General features: G+C 39.3%; 1 protein-coding gene across 1 annotated transcript in view; it reads right to left on the bottom strand.

Annotated features, from left to right (window-relative positions):
- GNAI3 (G protein subunit alpha i3) overlaps positions 1-22,757 on the bottom strand; it is a 39,232-nt gene that overhangs the window by 9,030 nt on the left and 7,445 nt on the right. The window contains exons 2-5 of the mRNA XM_082614930.1: positions 8,050-8,092; positions 7,793-7,934; positions 2,448-2,605; positions 529-657 (exon numbers count right to left, since the gene is read on the bottom strand). Coding sequence (XP_082471056.1) covers positions 529-657; positions 2,448-2,605; positions 7,793-7,934; positions 8,050-8,092 — 472 coding nt within the window. The remainder of the gene's footprint in view (positions 1-528; positions 658-2,447; positions 2,606-7,792; positions 7,935-8,049; positions 8,093-22,757) is intronic.

Genomic DNA, 22,757 nt, shown 5'->3' with positions numbered 1-22,757 from the left:
ACATAAATTCGGGCCTCCCTGGTGGCGCAGTGGTTGAGAGTCCGCCTGCCGATGCAGGGGATACGGGTTCGTGCCCCGGTCTGGGAGGATCCCATATGCCGCGGAGCGGCTGGGCCCGTGAGCCATGGCCGCTGGGCCTGCCCATCCGGAGCCTGTGCTCCGCAACGGGAGAGGCCACAACAGTGAGAGGCCCGCATATCGCAAAAAGAAAAAAAAAAAAAAAAAAAAAAAAAAAAAAAAAAAAAACATAAATTGGTAACCATATGATTACTTTTATTGATATGTAAGTTACAATTTAATTTTGAATGTAAGTTCCTCCAAATGGAAAATATACTTGATGCTATTTGGAGAAAGAAGAAACGTCTGGGCCCCCATTCAGTTTAAACAGTCAAATACTGGCTGATGAATATAATTATAAGTTTCTAAATCAAAGAATATTGCCTACAGAAATTTTACCCTGATTAAGAGATACTAACTAAAAGAAAGATATTTGTGTGTGGCATATCTAGAAAAAGGCTAATGACTTACTTGAAGTACAGGTCTTTGAAAGTGAAATGTGTTTCCACAATGCCTGTGGTCTTCACTCTTGTCCGCAAAACATCTTGCTGAGTTGGAATGTAGTTGGTTTGGGATATTCTATCCAAATCATTTAGGTAACTAAGTAAGTAAAATACACATTTATTTTTACTTAGTGAAGCCAACCATGTGCACAGCAAGTCAACAGACTAAACTAGTTCCCTGCCAAAAGCAGGTTCTGAACCTGTCACTAAAGTAGCAGAACAAATCAGATCTTCAGTATCACAGAAGATAATGAGAAAAAAATGAACCTAGCATAGGACAATTAAAGTAGGTTTTATATACACTACACAAAAGTGGTTTTAATTCTACCAAAATTAAACTGTGAAAGCCAATTAAAAACAAACATGGAATGCTATTCTTAATAAAGATTCCTGAAACTTAATACTAAATCAACTGTGCACTGCACAGTACAAAAACCTAACCAAAACAAAAGCCCTCAGACATTTAATGGGTCTTCTGTACGTTTAAACATTTGCTAGGACATTAGAAAATGCTGTTTGAGTTACTAAAATTAAAAAGAACTACTTAGCTCAATAAGAATGAGTATTTCCTGTTTTCCTTCATGAAACAGAAAAGTTACAGGTTTTTTTTTTTTTTTTTATCTAAGCCAAAAACAAATACCTCCAAAGAAACTTCATTTGTTCAGTGGAATAATTTAAAAACTGCTTCAAAGCTAAATTAAATTCTTCACAATTTCAGGGTTCCCCAAGATTTTTTTTAATAGGTGATACCATAATAACTGAATTTTTAATGATCTTCTATAAAACTAAGTACCATCATTAATGTTAAGGAATCAGTCAACCTCAGATCAACAATTATGAAAAAAAAAACTCTATAAATCATGTGTCTTCAGGTGTAGTTAGAGGATTCAGAGCTTACTGAATGTATGTTAAAAAAAATTACAATCTAGCTTGATGACTACTGGGAGAATTATTTAAACTACCAACATCTGCAACTGAAAATATTATTGAGATGGACAAGAATCCTGAAACGTTTCTAAAGTCAAGTTTTCATTTAAAAAGTAAGCTAAGTTCTTCAAATATCATTTCATCTTTTTATAATAATTTGAGCTAGAATAATAGGAAAAGCAGGAAAATATAATATTGGAGAAAATACCTTAATGCTTAGAACTGCCTTCATTTAGTATGGAGATGGATACAAGTAACAAGAACTTACCAAGCCCCCCAAAAGCACGTTAAGAAAAAAACCCCACACATTCTGAATATAGGTCTTATAAATAAACATACTGTAAAAGAAACAATATAGGACAACATGTAAGAGCTTAACAGAAGTATTAATTATCAATACAAATTCTCTAAAACTATGTAACACTAGAGAATTTCCTTAACAAATAGATGCTTCAACTTCATCCCAAGACTCAACATTCTCTTTCTATACAAAGTCTACTATTGTGATCTGGCAAAAGATTTATAAGTGGTGACTAGTACCAGAGAAATCCATAGTGCAGCCCAGCCACAGAGAGTTGTATGCATAAACGGGATATCACATATTAATTTCCCTTGCTAGTTGGCAATCAATGCAAAGTCCTTATGCAGAGGGAACCTACTGAGTTGGAAGAGATCCAGGACTCAGATGCAATAGATTTCTCTGCTCTTTCACTTCTTTACTATAAATGACCACAGAGCTACTTTCATGATGCAAAGTCTCCCATTTACACTCCAAGAGGAAATATTTTTCTCCAAATCATATAAAATGACTAAGGGCTCTATAACACTAAACTGAAACAATCTTTATAAAGGGATCCTACAGAATTCTAAGAGTGTCTGTCCCTTAAGAATGGGCACGGAACTTTCACTAGGGTCACCAAGTTACTTTCTGTTTTCATTTCACAGAGAAAAATTACTTACTATGAAGCAGAATCATTGAGCTGATATTCCCTGGATCTGCTGAAGCAAGCCTGCACCCCACCGTCTCGCCATAACCGTTTAATCACTCCTGCTAATTCTGGAGTCATGACTCCTTCTTCCGCACTGCCAGCTAAAACAAATAATTGCCGGGCATCATCCTGAAGAAAGCAGTTAAAGGAGAGAGACACATGATTCTCCATTTCTTAAAGAATTGACAAGAGTCTCTTTAACACACACACAGATATACATTATATGTTATATTACTTAAAAGAGGTATGGGGCTTCCCTGGTGGCGCAGTGGTTGAGAGTCCGCCTGCCGATGCAGGGGATGCGGGTTCGTGCCCCGGGCCGGGAAGATCCCACATGCTGTGGAGCAGTGGGGCCCATGAGCCATGGCCACTGAGCCTGCGCGTCTGGAGACTGTGCTCCGCAACAGGAGAAGCCACAACAGTGAGAGGCCCGCACACCACAAAAAAAAAAAAAAAAAAAAAGAGGTATGAAAGAGGCCTTTCCTGGCAGTGCAGTCTGAGAGAATTTACAATGAAGTCTGTCCCCCTTCTCTCTCCACTACAGTTAGAAGTGCAGAGCAGAGTTGAGGAATGATTTCACTCCCACTACCACTTTTTCACACACCACCATCCCCTGAAAAGATCTCTTCTGATTGTCCTACAAATCCCCATCCTGGTTACTCATGATTTTTTTTAAAAATACATTTATTTATTTATTTATTTTTGGCTGCATTGGGTCTTCGTTGCTGCACACGGGCTTTTCTCTAGCTGTGGCGAGCAGAGGCTACTCTTTGTTGCGATGCGCAGGCTTCTCATTGTGGTGGCTTCTCTTATTGTGGAGCACGGGCTCTAGGCACATGGGCTTCAGTAGTTGTGGCTTGCGGGCTCTAGAGCGCAGGTTCAGTAGCTGTGGCGCACAGGCCCAGCTGCTCCGCGGCATGTGGGATATTCCCGGACCAGGGCTCGAACCCGTGTCCCCTGTATTGGCAGGTGGATTCTCAACCACTGTGCCACCAGGGAAGCCCATGATTTTTTTTTTTTGACAGAAAAATACTGATCTGTCTGTGAGACAGGCACATGTAACACATCCTCATTCTGTTAAAGGAAGCCTACAATAAAAATAGAAATGAAGGGCTTCCCTGGTGGCACAGTGGTTGAGAGTCCGCCTGCCGATGCAGGGGACACGGGTTCGTGCCCCGGTCCAGGAAGATCCCACATGCCGTGGAGCGGCTGGGCCCGTGAGCCATGGCTGCTGAGCCTGCGCGTCTGGAGCCTGTGCTCCGCAACGGGACAGGCCACAACAGTGAGAGGCCCACGTACCACAAAAAAAAAAAAAAAAAAAAAAAAAAAGAAATGAAAAGACTAGCACATAAGAGGTAAAGTCTAAACATGTCAAAGGAAGTAAAACATTAATCAAATTTAAGGAAACTGTCCTCTTTTTCCTTCTTCATCTCAGAGGAACAGGAAGAAGAGACTGAAACATTTAAGAAGTCTGGAAATCTAGTACGGGAAATAAACCCCTAAGGGAATAATTCAGTCTCTACGTTCCCCAAAAGTATAATAATCCTCTAAATGAGAGAGAAAGAAAGGCAGAAGGAGAAGAAGAAAGTAACACAGAGATCTGATCAAAACTTCGTGAGTCACAGACATAGCTTTATAAGTGGTTACGGGTTTTTTTGTTTTCTGTTTTTTGCGGTACGAGGGCCTCTCACTGCTGTGGCTTCTCCCGTTGCGGAGCACAGTCTCCGGATGCGCAGGCTCAGCAGCCATGGCTCACAGGCCCAGCCGCTCCATGGCATGTGGGATCTTCCCAGGCCAGGGCACGAACCCGTGTCCCCTGCATCGGCAGGCGGACTCTCAACCACCGCGCCACCAGGGAAGTCCTGGTTACGGTTTTTAAAACTAAGATATGTGAGAGGTAAAGAGGGCAGAAAGCGCTGAGAATTGTGATTGCTTTGCTTTATTCTACCTAGCACTGCTTGTCAGATACTTTATAAAAATAAACATAGGTCTCATGGGATGATTTTCCCACCTCAAATCTAGTATTTATCTGCCTCAGGAGATTTCCAAATCATCATAAAAATGCAACTACTAAAGAAAAACATATACTGGGTAAAGAAGAAGTAAAGGGGGAAGCGGAGCAATCAATTGTATTACGAATAGTCATTAGGACAATAAACTAGCACGCACAAAGCATTTCAGACCACAGGTGAAATTGTAAACAAAAATTCCTAAGGGCCTCCCTGGTGGCGCAGTGGTTGAGAGTCCGCCTGCCGATGCAGGGGATGCGGGTTCGTGCCCCGGTCTGGGAGGATCCCATGTGCCGCGGAGCGGCTGGGCCCGTGAGCCATGGCCGCTGGGCCTGCGCGTCCGGAGCCTGTGCTCCGCAACGGGGGAGGCCACAACAGTGAGAGGCCCGCGTACCACAAAAAGGAAAAAAAAAAAAAAAAAAAAAAAAAAAATTCCTAAGACTTATGTATTCCCAAAACTCGTGCATCCATCTAAGCAAAACAAACCAAAACTAACCATAGTGCACTCCAATTAATTTTGCCGAACCCAGGATCTTCAGCCTTAGCTGAGTAATATTCTCTTCCTTTGAGATCCTTTCCAGTTTTCTTCCTAGTAATACTTTAGACCCAATCGTCTCTAAAAGAAACTTCATCTAATATCTATATTCCCCTCGTCTCTTTTTAGAGATAAAAATTTTCAATAAAGGAACGAATGAGAAAAGCTGAAAAATTACACAAACTGGCAATGTACTCAACAGTGGGCGTGTCCTTCTACACATATGGAATAGTACTTTATTTAACATTTAATGACTTTATAGTCCCTTGGTTCTGAAATTTGACCTATACTCATGCAGGTATTCAAAACCTCAATAAGTATTGCTTTTTTTTTTTTTAAATACCATGATTCTAATTTTAGAAACTTTAAAATAGAGAGAGAGCTACTGCTACGTATTTTTGCTGTCCTGACTTTGTAAAGTTTTAGGACAAAACATTTTTCCCTTACCACTTAACCCCTTCTACAGACCTACTCCTGCTTGCCCATAATAAACCCTCTTTTATAGGTCAATAAAGAGGCCCCTCTTTACAGTGAACTTCATACCTCCACCCTTAAGCAGATATGAAAAAGCAACCTATTCCTATTCCACACCCAGCTTTATGCTTTTCTATTCACTCTCCAGACAAGTGTAAAAAACTAGAGAAGGATAAGAGAGGAGCTATAAATATAAATCCTTACATATGCAAGAGGAAAAAAGAGAAACTTCAAAAAAAGGGTTGTAGATTAGGATGAGTGAATGCTGGAGGGCTAGGTGATTCAGGAGGCCTGAGAGGAATTAATAATGTCAACTGCATCTGGTGACATGGGAGTGTTAGGACCCAGAGATTAATGATACTGATTTGATAAAAGAGAAGTGAAAGGAGGAAGGATACTATGGTGTGAATGTTTGTGTCCCCCCGCCAAATTCTTACGTTGAAATCCTAATGTCCAAGTGACAGTTTTAGGAAATAGGGCCTCTGGGAGAAAATTAGGTCATTAGGGTGGTGCTCTCATGAGTGGGATTAGTGCCCTTATAAAAGAGACCCCCGAGAGATCCCTTCCCCTCCTGCCAAGTGAGGACACAGCGAGAAGTCTGCAACCTGGAAGAGGGCCCTAACCAAACCATGCTGGCACCCAGACCTCAGCTTCCAGCCTTCAGAAGTGTGAGGAATAAATTTCTGTTGTTTATAAGCTACCAAATCTGTGGTACTTTATCATAGCAGCCTGAACAGACTAAGACAGAATATGACAACTACATCTGGTGACAAAGGAATGATAGGACCCAATAATTAATAACAACTAATTTGATAGTGGAAAGAAAGGAAAGGAGGAGGGATGACCAAGAGACAGAAAGGAGGTCAGACAGAGGGTGAGAAGTAAAAAAGGAGGAAACTAAGAAAATAAGTAAATAACTGAGATGGAGAAAAAGCCAACAAAGAGAGGGAAGAGAATAAATACAGTATTACTAATCAATTACTGGATACAGCAAATACAACAGAGGAATAGAGTTGGGTAATAGGAAGGAATGAGAAAAGGGAGGAAAAAAGTAAGAACACAAGAAAGAGCTGATCGAAAGAGGGAGGAAAAAGGAAGAAGAAAGGCAGCTGAGAGAGGGGATAGAAGGAATAAGACAAAAATAAGAGTTTGTTTATTCTTGCCTTAGCTATCACGTTTTTCCTGCTCAGAGGCTTAGAAAAATAGTGTCTGATTTTTTGTGATATGGAACCCTTTTACAAAAATGTAGAAGTCATGCGCCACACATTCCTCTTCATTTCTTCTTTTGCTCCTCTTCTTGCCAATCATTTTACAACCCTTACTCTAGCTGCCCTTCCTTTATGGCACCTCTAGTCTTCCTAATCTAATACTATCCAATTAGAACCATCCTTCTATTATTTTTCCCTCTAAGAATTTCCTCACTTATTTACTGAATATTAATTTACATCTGAGAAACTGAGAGTTGCTTAGAAGAGTTCCTAAGCTACTTCACAGACATATAGGCTTTGCCTTTCCAGGCAGTCTCCCCAAGTCACTTCCTTTTATTGCCCATAGCACCTAAGTATGACACTGAACACACCTGATGACTCCCTTAGTTCTAGGAAAGCGTTCTATACATTCCCAGCCTTCTCCTGGAATTTAGCTGATGATGATATAAAAATCCCCCACTTTCATTTTGGCTCTCTCCCCACTGTATCAAACATCCTAATTTATAAACTAGACCTTCAGGGCCCACTAAGTATTATAATCAATCAACACAACTTCTGAATATCTGACATGTGCAAGAATTATACTAGGACATGGTATAATCCAATTCTATAGCCTATAGTACAATGTAGTATAGGGATACAGTTATTCTTGAATACTGGAAATTTGCCTCTAAAATTAAGACTTAGTGTTCATGTCCTTACCAAGTTTATTCTGCGACACTGATATTTACCTTTAATCTCTACACCTCAGAAAGCAGAGCTCCATATCATGACAACCTCTCTTAGATTATTTCAATTTACTATCATTTACTACTATAAAAGTCAACAGTGCTGTATAAGAAGCAAGTGAATAAAACAGTTACCACAAAAACCTATAGTATATCCACAGAATCCCATTTCCTAGACTTACCTTTGTGGTAGTACTCTAATATCTCTTAAAGTAGATTGCTAACATGTCTCAAATGAGCAGACAGTACTTTGCTACATCTTAGAGTGTTGCTTAAATTTATTTCCCTAACACATGAAGCAAATTGTGCTTAACTGCATCTACTGAAAAAGAGCAAGTAAAGAGGAAATGAGAAACACTTACTGCTCTGGCAGCTTCCCCAAAGTCAATCTTTAGCCGTCCCATAGCTCTTATGATTGCAATGATGGACTGTATAGTATTGCTGTAGACAACTACTTTATATTGTTTACATTCTTCCTCTGAATAGCCATCCTCATGAATGATTCTTTAAAAAGAAGAAAACCACAACTCATTACCATAGACCTAAAATGAAAAGACACTATGGACTTTTATGCATTATGAGTAAATGTAGTTTTACAAAAGACCATGTTCCAACTTACTTCATCTGTTTCACAATGGTGCTTTTACCAGATTCTCCAGCACCTGAAACAAAAGAAAACCAGACTTTGAATTCATCTGTAATCCAGCTCAAAAGTATGAAATCAACATAAGTGATAATTCTAGATTAACAGAAACCACAGGTCCTAGGGAAAACTTTGGTGAGGTTTTCTATCTATCAGGAAAAACTATAAAGCTTCTCCAGTAGAGATTTTTCTTTCTTTATGTAACACAGCAACCAAATATAATTCACTGAAAGTGTTCCAGGGCCATCTTGATTATCACCTGTGTAACGTAGGCACTCTAAAGGAGATACAGCAACATAAACACCTCTAGGAACTCATCCTCTACATCCAGAGTCCCCAAGCCCTGGGCGGCGGACTGACAGCAGTCCTCAGCCTGTTGGAAACCAGGCCGCACAGGAGGAGGTGAGCGGCGAGCAAGCGAAGCTTCATCTGCCGCTCCCCATTGCTCGCATTACCACCTGAACCATCCCCCTGCCTCCCCTCTGCCTCCCGTGGAAAAACTGTCTTCCATGAAACGGGTCTCTGGTGCCAAAAAAGTTGAAGACCGCTGCTCTACATGAAACATCGTGAATGACATAGACACTGAACATACGCAAAAATGAAATGATTTTTTTTGGCTTATTCACTTTTATTAATTCCTCTGTCAACATCCATGGACCTAAGAAGCAGCAATCCTCTCAGCCATGAGACTAAAGAGTTCACAACAGAGGAGGCATCGTCCCTACCACTTTTCCACTGTATACCCCCTCAAGACCACATTTCCCTCCTCAGCCAGCTGGAATCACTTTAACAACCACAAATGTCAGATGGACCACCTGAACTCCTTGACACTCCACCTGCACTTCCTTAGTCAACTCATTCTCCCCCCTTCCAAGATGCCTATCTGACACCACCTTCTCTCTCTCAAACCTTACAAACCCCTACCCACTCTGACTCTCAGCTAATGATCCTGCCACCCTCTTAATGGAAAAAGTAAAGCACTCTGAAAAAATTATCTCATTTTCCCATAACCAAACCCACCAATCTATCTGCACCTCCATTAATCTCTACCTTTATCAGTGGATGAACTACCTCTGCCAGTGTCTAAGACTAACCCTGGAGAGAGTTCACAATTGGAGGCTGTGCACTTACCCACCTCATTTTACCTATTCAAGGTCTTGGCTGCTACAATTGTCCCATGTCACTCAAATATCGTCAAGTTTTCTCTACCCACTGGGTCACTCTCTTCGTTATACAAACTTGCTATACTATCCATCTTAAAATCAACACAAACACACCCCATTTCCTACCTTTCCTTGACTCCACAAATCTTCCTCTAGCTACCACTCCATTTTCTCTCTTCTTCTTCATAGCAAAACCCCTCTGAGTTGTCTATATACATGTTCTTCAATTCTTTCCCCCAATTCTCTCCTTAACCCACTCCAATCAGGTGTTCATATGCACTACTCTACCCATTTCTCAAAGTCTCCAACTTCCATCTTAACAAATCCAATGGTCAATTCTCAGTCCTCATCTTACTCAAACTCTCAAGCAGAACTAGTCCAAGTTGATGACTTCTCTTGAAATATTTTCTTCATTAGGCAAGCTTCTAGGTCCAACATCCTACTGGTTTGACTCCTACCCCACTCCTTCTCAGTGTCCTCCCTCCTGTCTCTGAATTCCAAAGGTTGTATTGCTTCAGAGCTCCTTCATTGGACCTTTTCTCTATCTAAATTCACTCTCTAGGTCATCTCATCTAAGCTCATGGTTTTAAACACCACTCATAAACTGATAAGAGTTAACAGCTAGTGAGTACTACATGCCAGACACTATTCTAAACACTTTACTTGTGTTAACTCATTTAATCCTCACAATAACCCAGTGAGGTAGATAATATTACTATCCCCATTTTATAGACAGATGACAAATTCACTTGTCCACCACTACATAGTAAGTGACAAAGCTGAAATTTGAATACACACAGGTTGGCTCCAAAGTTCTTGTACACTGCCTCTGTGCTAATGATTCCCAAATTTAGATCTCTAATCCATACCCTGGCTTCTAACCTTGGCTCCAGACACATATATCTAAATTACTTACCTGATAAATCTTATATTTCTAGTAGACATCTCAAACTTAAAATGCCCAAACTGACTTACTGCTTCCCCACCTTTACCCTCAAACAAACCCTGCTCCACCATGTATCTCATCTCAGTAAATGACTTCAACATTCACCCAGTTACTCAGGCCAAAACTGGTAAGTGACATGTAGCTAACATACAGATGGAATGGGGGTGCCAGGACCAATATGTATACTGAATTAGTAGAGCTTAATTTTTAAAAATAAAAATAAATATAGCTCTAACAGTTTCTTCTTGCAGCACAATGGTCATGAGCATACTGGAAACCATAGGCCTAGATCACTGCAAAAGCTTCCTAAATGGTCCAATGCTTTAGACCTCACCTTTCCTATGGTCAGTTTTCCACTCAGTAGCTGGAATGAATTTTGTAAAATGTAAATCAGATCATGTCACAACTCTGTCCCAAAACTCTCCTATGGTGTCCAATTACACTCAAAATAAAACTCATGGGCAATAAGGCCCAATATGCTCTGGCCCCTGTCTACCCCTTTACCTTCAACTCCTATTATTCTCCACTTTGTTGTCTTGCACTTGTCAGACCAGCTTTCTTGTTTTTCCTCCAACATACCAAACTGGTTCTCAATGAGCTAGATCTTGTCTCATGATCTTCACATTTACCATTCTCTCTGCCTGGAATAAGTTTTTACAAGATCTCTTCACCCAGGTTTCTGCTTCCCTCAGAACAGCCTTCCCTGACTAATCTATCTAAACAGCCCCCACCCAATCACATTCTCTCCCCTTACTCTGTTATATTTTTAAAAGCACGTCACTTCTTCACGTTACATATTTCATCTCCTGTCTTCTCCACAAAATATAAGCTCCATGAACGTTTATTTATCCTCGTATTCCCAGGGCCTAGAACTGTGCCTGACATAAATTGGTTACGTAGATAAATACTGCTGAACAGATGAATGACTGTTGTTCAATAAGCATGATCCTTTATTAATATTTCTCAACTCTATCAACCAAAAACGTTAGTTAAAATAAAGTTCAAATAATTTTATAATTTCAAACATCTACATTTTTAGAGAATCAAAAGGCACATTTATATATGATTTTATCTCTGTTCTTATCACTTAATTGATAATCGGGGTAGCACAAAAACAGTTAATATTCAAGGAGCACACAAAGAACTTCCTAATGACAGTGTGAGAAAGAAGTGATTTCTCCCATGCATATCTAAAAAAACCCCTAATGATTCAATTTTGAGGAAGAGAATACAAAAGCATACCACTTACATTTAAAATAGTCTATAACACACAATTCCCAGATTATCCCATGTTAGCAGCAACTACAAAATTAACTACAAAAAGTAGAGATTAATGAAGTAATGTGCACCATTCTTTAATGTATTGAAAACAGCATTTCTACCATTGATGTTGGATTATTTTGAGTGAAATAATAAGTTTATTAATCTCAGAATCAATTTTTACCCATCTCATTAAGTTCTACCCCTATGAAGGTGCTGATTTAAAAAAAAAAAAAAGAAAGAAATGTTCCACTCTCTCTCTCATGTTTTTCCAAGGCTCCCTGATAAAATGTCAGTTTGTCCTTCTCTTTATTATCACACAACATATATTCACTCAAGTTTTTATTAGGCATCCAATTCTATCTCTTAAAAGAAAGCACCTCTTACTGACCACAGAACTAAATACAGGATTTGTTTCAGTAGGTGTTCCATAGCATTTCATACAAATAAAGAATGAATTGTTTTATACCAAGGCTTTGACCCATTCAGCTTCTAGATCACCATGAAAAGTGCCACCATCTTACCTTCCTTCCAGGTACGAAATCTAAGAGTCATCTGGAACCTACTCACTCTTCTCTCCTTACATCAAGCTGTAACAAAATCTTCTTCTTATGCATTTCTCAAATTAATCCTTTCTACTCCTCACACATCTATCTGAGCCTGACGTATACCTACTGGATGTTACTGCTGCAATTTTCTCAAACTTCTAGCTCAAAGCCCCTCTTCCTTCTCATCATCTCCAAATGGCACTATTAAAAAAACATCAGGGCTTCCCTGGTGGCACAGTGGTTGGGAGTCTGCCTGTCAATGCAGGGGACACAGGTTTGCGCCCTGGTCCGGGAAGATCCCACATGCCACGGAGCAACTGAACCCATGTGTCACAACTACTGAGCTGTGCTCTAGAGCCCGCAGGCACAACTACTGAGCCCATGTGCCACAACTACTGAAGCCCGCACTCCTAGAGCCCGTGCTCTGCAACAAGAGAAGCCACCGCAATGAGAAGCCCACGCATCGCAACAAAGAGTAGCCCCCTCTCGCCACAACTAGAGAAAGCCCCCGCGCAGCAAGGAAGACCCAATGCAGCCAAAAATAAATAAATTAAAAAAAAACATCACTTTATCTAATAATTCTCCAAATTCTTCCAACATTTTCTATGACCCTTTCTTATTAGGTCTGAACTGTTTATTTTTACCTCAGTCCTCTGTGCTCCACTGCTTCAGTAGTATGTTCTCTCTCTAATAACTTTTCACTCTTAGGTTTTCCCCAAACTGCTTCCCTTGTCTCACCTTCCTTCCCCAATACACATGTGGTGTTTGAAACTTCCTAATTTTATGTACATCTTTTTATGTATCTTCCTTCAAAATTCATCACAAATTTAAGGAGAGATTCATTTGCCCATCTTCAATCTTCAATAATAAGGATATAAAGAATGGGATAGACATAAAGGAATTGCAAAGACAGACTCTATGGCTTGAAGAGGAAGGAACTGAAGATGATTTTGTAGGCAGAAGGGGAGGAACTGGGCAGGCGATAGGACATATAGGGAAGAAAAGTCTGAAAGGCTCCAGAGACAGGAGGCAATGGGATCAGTTCAACTTAAAAGATTTATCCTTAAAACGATATGTATCTAAAGTACATCCAATATAAATAGGAAAAAAGGATGAGAGCTAAAGCTACAGAGATTTTTGAGAGAAAAGGAAGACAAGTAACTAAGTTAGATGGTCTTGTTCTCAACAAAAGAAACAAGGCAATCTGCAGAGAATAAAGGAATGGAATTAATTTAGAAAACCATGTTATAAAACAATCAAACAGAACAAGAAAGAAATGTGTGTACAGGTTAGCACACAGAATCACCAACACCGTTAGACAAAAAACAATTTACCAGTATATATTCTACTGTAGACTCACTGTATTTAGCTAAATATACTCTAAATTTTATTTTTAAGGAGCTCCTTGAGAGCAGGTACCATATCACAGGCCCACCTATTTCTTCCCATAACATATACTACATTATGAATGTGAAAAATAAGAAATGGTGATGATTTCTTTGCAAGATCTTTAAGGCCAGTGAATTGCTCGTATAAATTATTATATATGAGTAAACACATTCAGCTCACATACACAGTGATTTTAAAAATTTACCCTGAAAGATGGCTGACACTCAAAACCACAGTGTCACCTGATGCCTCCTCTTTTTTCTCTCTCATTTTGACTAAAAGAAAACTTAAAACCAGCCCAAAGAAGGTACATGAGTATATTACGCTCTTTCATACTTCTGTGCCATCAGGCATAATGAATTTCCTCATCTGTAAAACAGGGGTCAATAGATGATTCTTAGAACAGTGCCTAGCACATACTAGGTATTCAGTAAATGTTAACCAGCCATTATTTGTGAATGCTGTTTCCTCTGTTCCAAGTACCACCAAGTAATGTTAAGGCCCAAAGTGTTTAATTTAATAAAAACTTCTTGGATACTGATGTTGGTTCAACACCTCAGTAGAAATGGTGTAACTACTTAGCTGCTGTCTCACAATAACAATACCGTGGATAGAACCTGGATTCACACACTTAGTCAGCAACTTATAACCTAAAAGCTACAGCAAACTACATCAAAGCATTAGTCATTTTCTCTGCCCTACCCTGAAGAACAAAAACACTTTCTTCCTAAAATCTATTTTCAGCCCTAGATACTCCTGTCTGCTACCTCTTCTCCCATACTTCTCACCCATCTGCACCTCTGCAGCTTTTCCTTTAAGTTTGCCCACAGTCTGCACCACTACCTCATGTACTATTAGTTATTCCAGTGGCACCTGAAACACCTCCTTTTCCTTTTAAATACTTGCTTCTGTAGAGAAGTCATGAAACTTCTAAAAGGCCAGGATTATAACTACAGCACACCCCCTTTTCTAGAAGTCTCACAGCCCCAATATGCCACTATTTTTGGATAACCCTCTAGCCAGTGCTAGACACACATGCTCATGGTCTCTCTACAGGCCTGCATAATCAGATATATGGGAACATATGACTGCAATAGGCACAGACCAGCCTCTCTCCCACAGCAGATTGAAAGCTTAGTCAGTAACTTGATTTTTCTTTCTAACTTATTCTCACCTTTCATTTACAACTCAGGCACTTAAAAAGATTTTTTTAGTTAGGGATACCATGTAGGAACAAACTCTATGGAAGAGGAGACTTTGGTCCTAGCTCTGCCATGACTAGCTTGTGACCCTGGGCAAGTCACCTAATTTCATGACAGTCTCCTTACACATAAAATGTGAAGGACTTTGGCTTAGATGTGCTTTATGGCTGCATTCTAATATTCAATGATTATAATTATTATAATGCTAAAGGCAGACTAAATCTCTAATTCTGACACACAGAGGCTTCAAATCAAACCATGGATCCACATCTTCCTATTAACCCAACAATCCACAATACTACCATAATACAGTGATCAGCATGTTCTTCAATTATGCACTACTGATCAAGAAGGGACAGGGCTTCCCTGGTGGCGCAGTGGTTGAGAGTCCGCCTGCCGATGCAGGGGATACGGGTTCGTGCCCCGGTCCGGGAAGATCCCACATGCCGTGGAGCGGCTAGGCCCGTAAGCCATGGCCGCTGAGCCTGCGCATCCGGAGCCTGTGCTCCGCAACGGGAGAGGCCACGACAGTGAGAGGCCCGCATACTGCAAAAAAAAAAAAAAAAAAAAGAAGGGACAAAGAGCAGAAAGAATTAAAGAGTGTAGCAACAGTAAGGAAGTAAGAGTTGTCTGGCAGCCAAGCTCCTATATTCATGCTCAAGGATATTCTATATACAGTCTTAAACTAGCAGAACATTCAAGTTAGACTGCTATTCTTAAAAAAAAAAATGTGAATATCTATAACTAAGGATCACAGGAGCACAGTTCCTGCTATTTCCAAAAATAAGATTATCTATTGTTCCCACTGATTCCTTTCTATAGAGGTATAAGTAGCCAAGATAATAAAAACTCAGATTAAGGTAAAAAATGACATTTCATCCAAAATGCTTTTCAAGGTACCATACTTAACACAAAAACCAGTTTCCAGCTTCCTGATTCAGTAAAAGAAATGGTTAGCAAAATTACAGATGGGAAAAATGTCACAGAGCAAACAAAAATTGTTATTCAGCCTTTAAAACACACACACACACACACACACACACACACACACACACACGTCACAGAGCAAACAAAAATTGTTATTCAGCCTTTAAAACACACACACACACACACACACACACACACACACACACACACACACACACACACACACACACACACACCACCCCCCCTGCATTGCCTGGCATTGCTAGACAATGAGACTTCAAATACAAATAAGTTTAGGAATTTATGGTCTCGTGGGAGAAGTTAGATATATTTTTCTTGTGAAATTAGCAAGTTTCCTTAACCTGAAATAACAGAATAATTTTTTCACCCAGCCCACTGTCCCTCTAAGCATGCCAAGCCTCTGCATTTAAACATTTTTGAAAACCCTATTCAACTCAAACTTCAATCTTTGCTGAAGCCTCTCCCATTCCCTCTGAACACAATTAATAGTCCCGCTCTGTTGGCTGGCACAGATTATTCCATTTCAGCATCAGTCCCAGAGGTTAATTTCCAAAATCAAGTCCCAAACTGTCCTTCCCAGACACCTGACCTCATTTTATCTCTAGCCAGCTCTGGCTACTCAAAAATAAAAATTTTTTTGTCTCTATTTCCAGCTCCGAATCTCATAAACTGCTAATGGGTTTTCTTGATTTTGATTTAAATGGTAACAAAACTCTTTTTGGTACAACCTGAAAACCCTTCCACATCTATGTAATTCTCCCTCAAGGTGACTCTGACCAGATTCAACCTGATCCTACAGGTTAATGTCAAACACCACAACACTAATACTTGGTCAAATTATTTTAATTATTTGGGTTGGTGCCTGTTTAGTATTCCACTAGTCCTAAACTCAAAAGCACACTCCTCGAAAGCACAAAACAGTGCCTTCTTTTTGTGCCTCTACCCCCAGTCTAGAGCACAGTCTAGGACACAGTAGACACATTAATAACTGTGAGATGAATGGCTTGAGTTTCTATGAGATCCAGTGGTTGCCTAATTACATTTTCCAAATGCCAGTTGCAATAGATGGAATTTTCGATATAGGCAGTTAACAGAAACAGAAGATTTCCATTCCTCTGCTATCTTTAGTCAGCCCCACACCCATTCCTGGTTATGCCTTCAACTCTCATCTCACAACTATACTTGGCAATAAATTTGGACTCATTCACAAGCCTCCTGTTCTCCCTATTCCCCTCTAAACCTCACTCTCAAAACCCAGTCCCAGCTCCTTTGTGCCCACCATCCGCTTCAGTGAAATTAACTGCTATGAATCTGTCCTGCCCACTCTGTATCCTAATACCTGAAGGAGTGCAAGAAACGTGAGTGGTCATTAAATATTTGTTCAGTGAATGAATGAATATCTTAATAAAAGATAGCAGTGAGTTGTGACTGGGACAAAGATAATGGGTCTCTTCTCTGAAAAAGATTTTTCTAGGAAGCAATCACATACCAATCACCAAAGAGGCTTAAAATGCATTAAGAAATTTTTGATAAAACTTAATTGATATATTATAGTACCTGCCTGCCCATAACCCCTTCTGGAGAAATCCCTATTTCATTTGCAGGGCAGGTGGCCTACAGGATCTGGGCCATGCCCCTCTCTGTGGCTGGATAATGAGTAAATAAATACCTGACACAGGAGTCACCCAGTACAGGGGGACAGAGGGCCTACACCCTCTGTGATCTAGCTCCAAAAGATGAGTAAGACCAGCCAGATTTTCTGAGGAATCTGCACTGGAAGATACAGAAAAAGTCATCCTAAACTACAAAGTCACAATGTGTGAAAACCTAGGTTACCATTATAGGGCTTCATGCACATCAATACCATAAAGGAAAGAATTCAGAGGAAGTTGATCTGGAGAGAAAACAGAATAGACAAAGGCACAGAGAGACTTACAGATGTCATGAGAGAAGAGAGTCCATACAAAAGGAGAGATAGAAAATGAGTGAGGAAAGAGACCAAGGAGACAAAAAAGAGAGGAAGAGACCAAGGAGAACAAGTAAAGACAAGAAAGTAAAAAGAGGCAGAAATAGTAAATAATGAAGACAATGAGAAAGAAAGAGAAGAAAGGCAGAGAAAATAGCCTGGCCAATGCCAGAGCTGCCTCAGTTTCTGTGGCCTGATTCTTCAAGTCTTCCTTCATTCTCATAAAACCTATCTCTATTCTAACAATAATTCCCCTCTCCAAGTCTTTGAGCTAGTTTGAGTGAGTCTTCTATTCCTTGTGACCAAACAAAACAAAAACAAAAACCACCTTGAATGGAACTGGCTTTAAGTTAATTAGAATCAATTACCCCCTTTTCAGCCTTTAAAACTTTTTAAGTTGTTTCAATTAAATATTGAATACAAAAGGGGATGTTTATGACGTGTGTGACAAAACAAACATCTGTGTACCTATCACCCAATATAAAAAATTAAACATTACCAGTTATCTCTGAAGTCACCTATGTGTTCCTCCCCAATATCAATTACTTTTTCATTAAATATTTCCAGAGGGTGAATATGCAATAAGGGAGGGGGAGAAATTTTTTTAACTCCCTAACAACCAAAATATGTCCAGCTTACACAGTAGTGCATCATTTATTCAGTTTCACATCTTTCATGGACATGATCCTATCATTTTACAAGCCTTATAAACCATACAGCAGAAAGCTAATGGCCATTTTAACATTCATAAATCACCTAAGGAAAATGTTGGTTTGATTAAATGGGAAAAAAAAAAGAGGCAGCTCACTCAGCCAAGTAGCTCTCCTCAATATCTTTTCACCTGAGAATATGAACAAGGTAACTCGAGTGTTGCTAAGAATCATGTGTTCTCTTTGGGCAACTGGCCAATTTACAGGGAGAAGAGGGGTTTCTTCCTCACTTTTGTGGAATATAGAAAGAATGCTTAAGGGATCAATCACTTGTGAGCAAGAAGGGGGATCATCCTCTGGCTCCCGCAATGTTCTAATTTTGGCTTCTGGTAACTTTCCCTTTACTTCTTTGAAAGCAGAGCAACAAAGTGTCACTATGGTGCTAATGCTAAATTACATGGTATGTACATATGACCTGACTGAAAACTGTTTTTGAATAGGTACATTTCTTACTAGCTCTGCCTCAAAATTTTGTGAGATAAAAATGTAAAATATACATTTAACCCACACAAATAATTCATATGTAGTGGAGGTGTCCTACAAAGTTAACTGCAATGTTAAATCCATTCATCAAATTTTTACATTGAAAAATATTAAAATCATATCCCTATCTAAGTCGCAAACATTGACGGCAGCATACAGCACTTTTCTGCATGCCTATTTAATTGAATGTAAATTAATACCAACTTTAAAAATTCACCAATAACAAAATATTATAAATTCAGTTGCCTACAATTTCAACTCAGTTTCAATTCAAATTCAGTTCCGCATTCCTAAGGATGCCTACAATTTCAATTTCCTTTACCATATAAATGCTCACCAATGTTGTAAGTCAAAACCCAAATGGAATTTGGAATGGCAAATGGTAGTGGAATGGCAAAAAAGGCAGGTAATAAGAGGGAGGAGAACGCAAAGTCTCTAGATGGCTTCCCCAAATTATATCTATATTTATCTTTATCTATCTATAATAAACTGTGGCTTTTTAAAAATACAGCTACTGGGCTTCCCTGGTGGCGCAGTGGTTGAGAGTCCGCCTGCCGATGCAGGGGACATGGGTTTGTGCTCCGGTCCGGGAAGATCCCACATGCCGCGGAGCGGCGGGGCCCGTGAGCCATGGCCGCTGAGCCTGCGCGTCCGGAGCCTGTGCTCCGCAACGGGAGAGGCCACAACAGTGAGAGGTCCGCGTACCGCAAAAAAAAAAAAAAAAAAAAAAAAAAAAATACAGCTACTAAAAATTCAAATCAATACTCTCCAAATCCACTGCAAACCTTTCCAGCCTTACCTCCTACACTCCTCCCGCGCCAACCCTTTATTCCAGGGCAAATCTATTTGCTCACTCATATTTCTGAGTCTTTGTACATACTATTCCCTCTGTCTGGATGTGCTTCTCTCCAGTCACTGCCTTAAGAGTTCCTATTTATCCCTCGAGGTCCATCTCAAATGTCACCTCCTCTGGGAGGACTTCCCTGATTTGTCTCTTCCTCCTCCTCCTCCTTCCAAAACTGGCTACTCTTTCTGTAACCACATTCCATTACCATTGTTTACTTGTATATCTCCACAAGTTGAACTGCTTAAAAGTTTTGTCTATTTCTCATTTATACCTCCAGGCTAGGAAAGTACCTGTGTACACATAAGACAACCAGAGATACCTAATCATAAATAAGTCAATAAATGAGCCTCCTTCTGAACACTGAAAACCAAAAAGCTTAATAAAAAGTGGCTTTGACTAAATGCAATGCAGTGGCCTGGATTAGATCCCAGAGCAGAAAAAGAACATTAACGGAAAAACTGCTGAAATTCAAATAAAGTGTGAAATTTAGTTAACATTAATGCACCAATATTAATCTCTTAGTACTGACAAATACACCACAGCTATGTAACACATCAACACTAAGGGAAATCAGGTGAACAGTATACAGGAACTCCATGCATTATCTTTGCGGCTTTCCTACAAATCTAAAATTATTCCAAAACAAAAAGCTTACTAAAAAACTTTTCAGTAGTCTAGAAAAAGTTGAAAGAACTACAAAATACCAATGAGAACATGAATGTGGATTTTAATTGCAACCACAATAACAAAAATAAAAGAATAAGAAATATACTTCTCTTCTTAGAAGTAGACAGGAAGGAAGTTTTTGGTTTTTTTTTTTTTTTTTTTTTTGTGGTACGTGGGCCTCTCACTGTCGTGGCCTCTCCCGTTGCAGAGCACAGGCTCCGGACACGCAGGCTCAGCGGCCATGGCTCACGGGCCCAGCCGCTCTGCGGCATGTGGGATCTTCCCGGACTGGGGCACGAACCCGTGTCCCCTGCATCGGCAGGCGGACTCTCAACCACTGCGCCACCAGGGAAGCCCGGAAGTTATTTTTAATAATATGAAATGAACCAAAATATGTCAGGATTTATTAATGTTGCAAAGTGGTGAAAAGATTTACATCATTAAACTGAACTAGTTCAATTTTTATTTTCAGAAATAAATAACTCAATATTGAAATAACCTGCATAGAAAAGTTAAGACTGTGCTATCATATCCCATACATCAGAACTACATTATCTACATAAATCATTATAGTATTTATATCATTACTTCAAACAGAGCTCTGCTTTGAAGTTAATGATTCCCATGTTCTAACTGCAGGAGATAGAGGGGGAAATGTTCTATTAAAGGTATCTCATTCTAAAACAATCCTTCTATAATTTATAGTAATTTGTAAAATATAACTTCCAAGGTCCTGGGCAAAATTCATTTCCACATTAGCTCGAGAGCAGTGACTAAAGAGGAGTTTTGCTGTTTCTCAACTGATTTTAAAATATTTTAAACTTAATGATTCTAAAATCATACCGGGAAGTTCCAAGATCATATCATAATATACAAACTATCCACTAAATAAAAACATAAAAACTAGGGATATCAATACATGGCTAAAACAGAAATCCAAATACAATGTAACATTTTCATTAGTTCTTAGAATTCAATGGAATACTATTTTAGTTTTCAAATCCAACTTGAAAGGATAAAGGAAATTTTGAGTATCTGACCCAGTGTAAATAGGTTGCACAATCAACCACTACAGGAAGATTAATTACAATATGACAAGAATCCAGCTACCTTGCTAATTTTAAAGAGGTCTGATTTAAATGGTCCCTAAATCACCAGTGTAATAAGTGTTAACAGCAGGCCACATGAATAAAAGCAGGAGATACAAGAACAATTTAAATATACAAATAGTGTGTATTTTAATCCTGGTGAGAGATGCCTGACATGCCAGCTGTAGATTTACATGAGCAGCTAGAAAAAATTTAGAATACTATCTACTTTTAAGTTAAGCAACGAAAACTTTTTGAGATGTAAAATACTAACATCATCCAAAAAACTAAACTTTTGTATGTATGTTAAAACACTTACCCATTCGAGAATTAGACTGATGACTATAGCAGCAAAATAGTAATAGAACAATGTATACAGTAACATCTCAGCTAATCCTTAACAGTCTTAAACTTTAAGTATCTTCCAAGTCTAACTTCAAAATCAAAGGAAATTCATGTCTAAAGACTATATCCGGGAACTCCCTAGCAGTCCAGTGGTTAGGACTCCATGCTTTCACTGCCGAGGGCCTGGGTTCAATCCCTGGTTGGGGAACTAAGATCCTGCAAGCCATGCGGCGCAGCCAAAAAGAAAAAGGAAGGAAAAAAAAAAAGACTATACCCTCCTGAAAATTGTTTCTAAGATCACCTAGGCCATTATTCAGGTACAAGTCAAACAAATTTGGTCTTTTTGGTATCTTTTGTTTGCTTGGTTCTTATCAGATATGTTCATTTCTGTTACCACCTAATAGCAAAACATTGAAAACAGTATATTTCATTTACATACAGCATTGCACCAAAACTAGAACAATTAAACAGTGATCCTAACACAATGTTATTCAGTTCAAGCAGCCTGAATTACAGAAACGATATACATGATTACCAAGGAGGTAAAAGGATAGCCTGGATAGATAAAGGCCTAAGGATAACTCTAACTAGCTCAGCACTGATAAAGAATTGTACCAAAATGAAGATAATTAAAATTGGTGGAGAAATCAAATACTAGAAGAACTTCTTTATATTCCCTTGAACATTTACATACGGGTACTTTGTGAATTTATGTCTTTCAGGTTTTTAACTTCAGTTTTTAACTATCTTCCTAAACAGGTTTATTAAGTTAAACTACTTTCAATCAAACTCAAGAACAAGAGAAATAACAACACAAAAATAGCCCCCTTTATAATTTGCTAAAATATTCCATCTAGTTGATAATATTATTTTTTTTTTAAATAAATTTATTTATTTTTATTTATTTATTTTTGGCTGCGTTAGGTCTTTGTTGCTGTGCGTAGCCTTTCTCCAGTCGTGGCGAGCGGGGGCCACTCTTCGTTGTGGTGCGCGGGCCTCTCATTGTCATGACTTCTCTTGTTGTGGAGCACGGGCTGTAGCCGCACGGGCTTCAGTAGTTGTGGCACATAGGCTCAGTAGTTGTGGCTCGCGGGCTCTAGAGCACAGGCTCAGTAGTTGTGGT

This window comes from Mesoplodon mirus (genome assembly GCF_964341445.2).
Source record: "Mesoplodon mirus genome assembly, chromosome: 3".
Lineage (NCBI taxonomy): Eukaryota > Metazoa > Chordata > Mammalia > Artiodactyla > Ziphiidae > Mesoplodon > Mesoplodon mirus.
The sequence above is the reverse complement of the archived record's forward strand: the minus strand, read 5'-3'. Positions and strand labels throughout refer to the sequence as shown.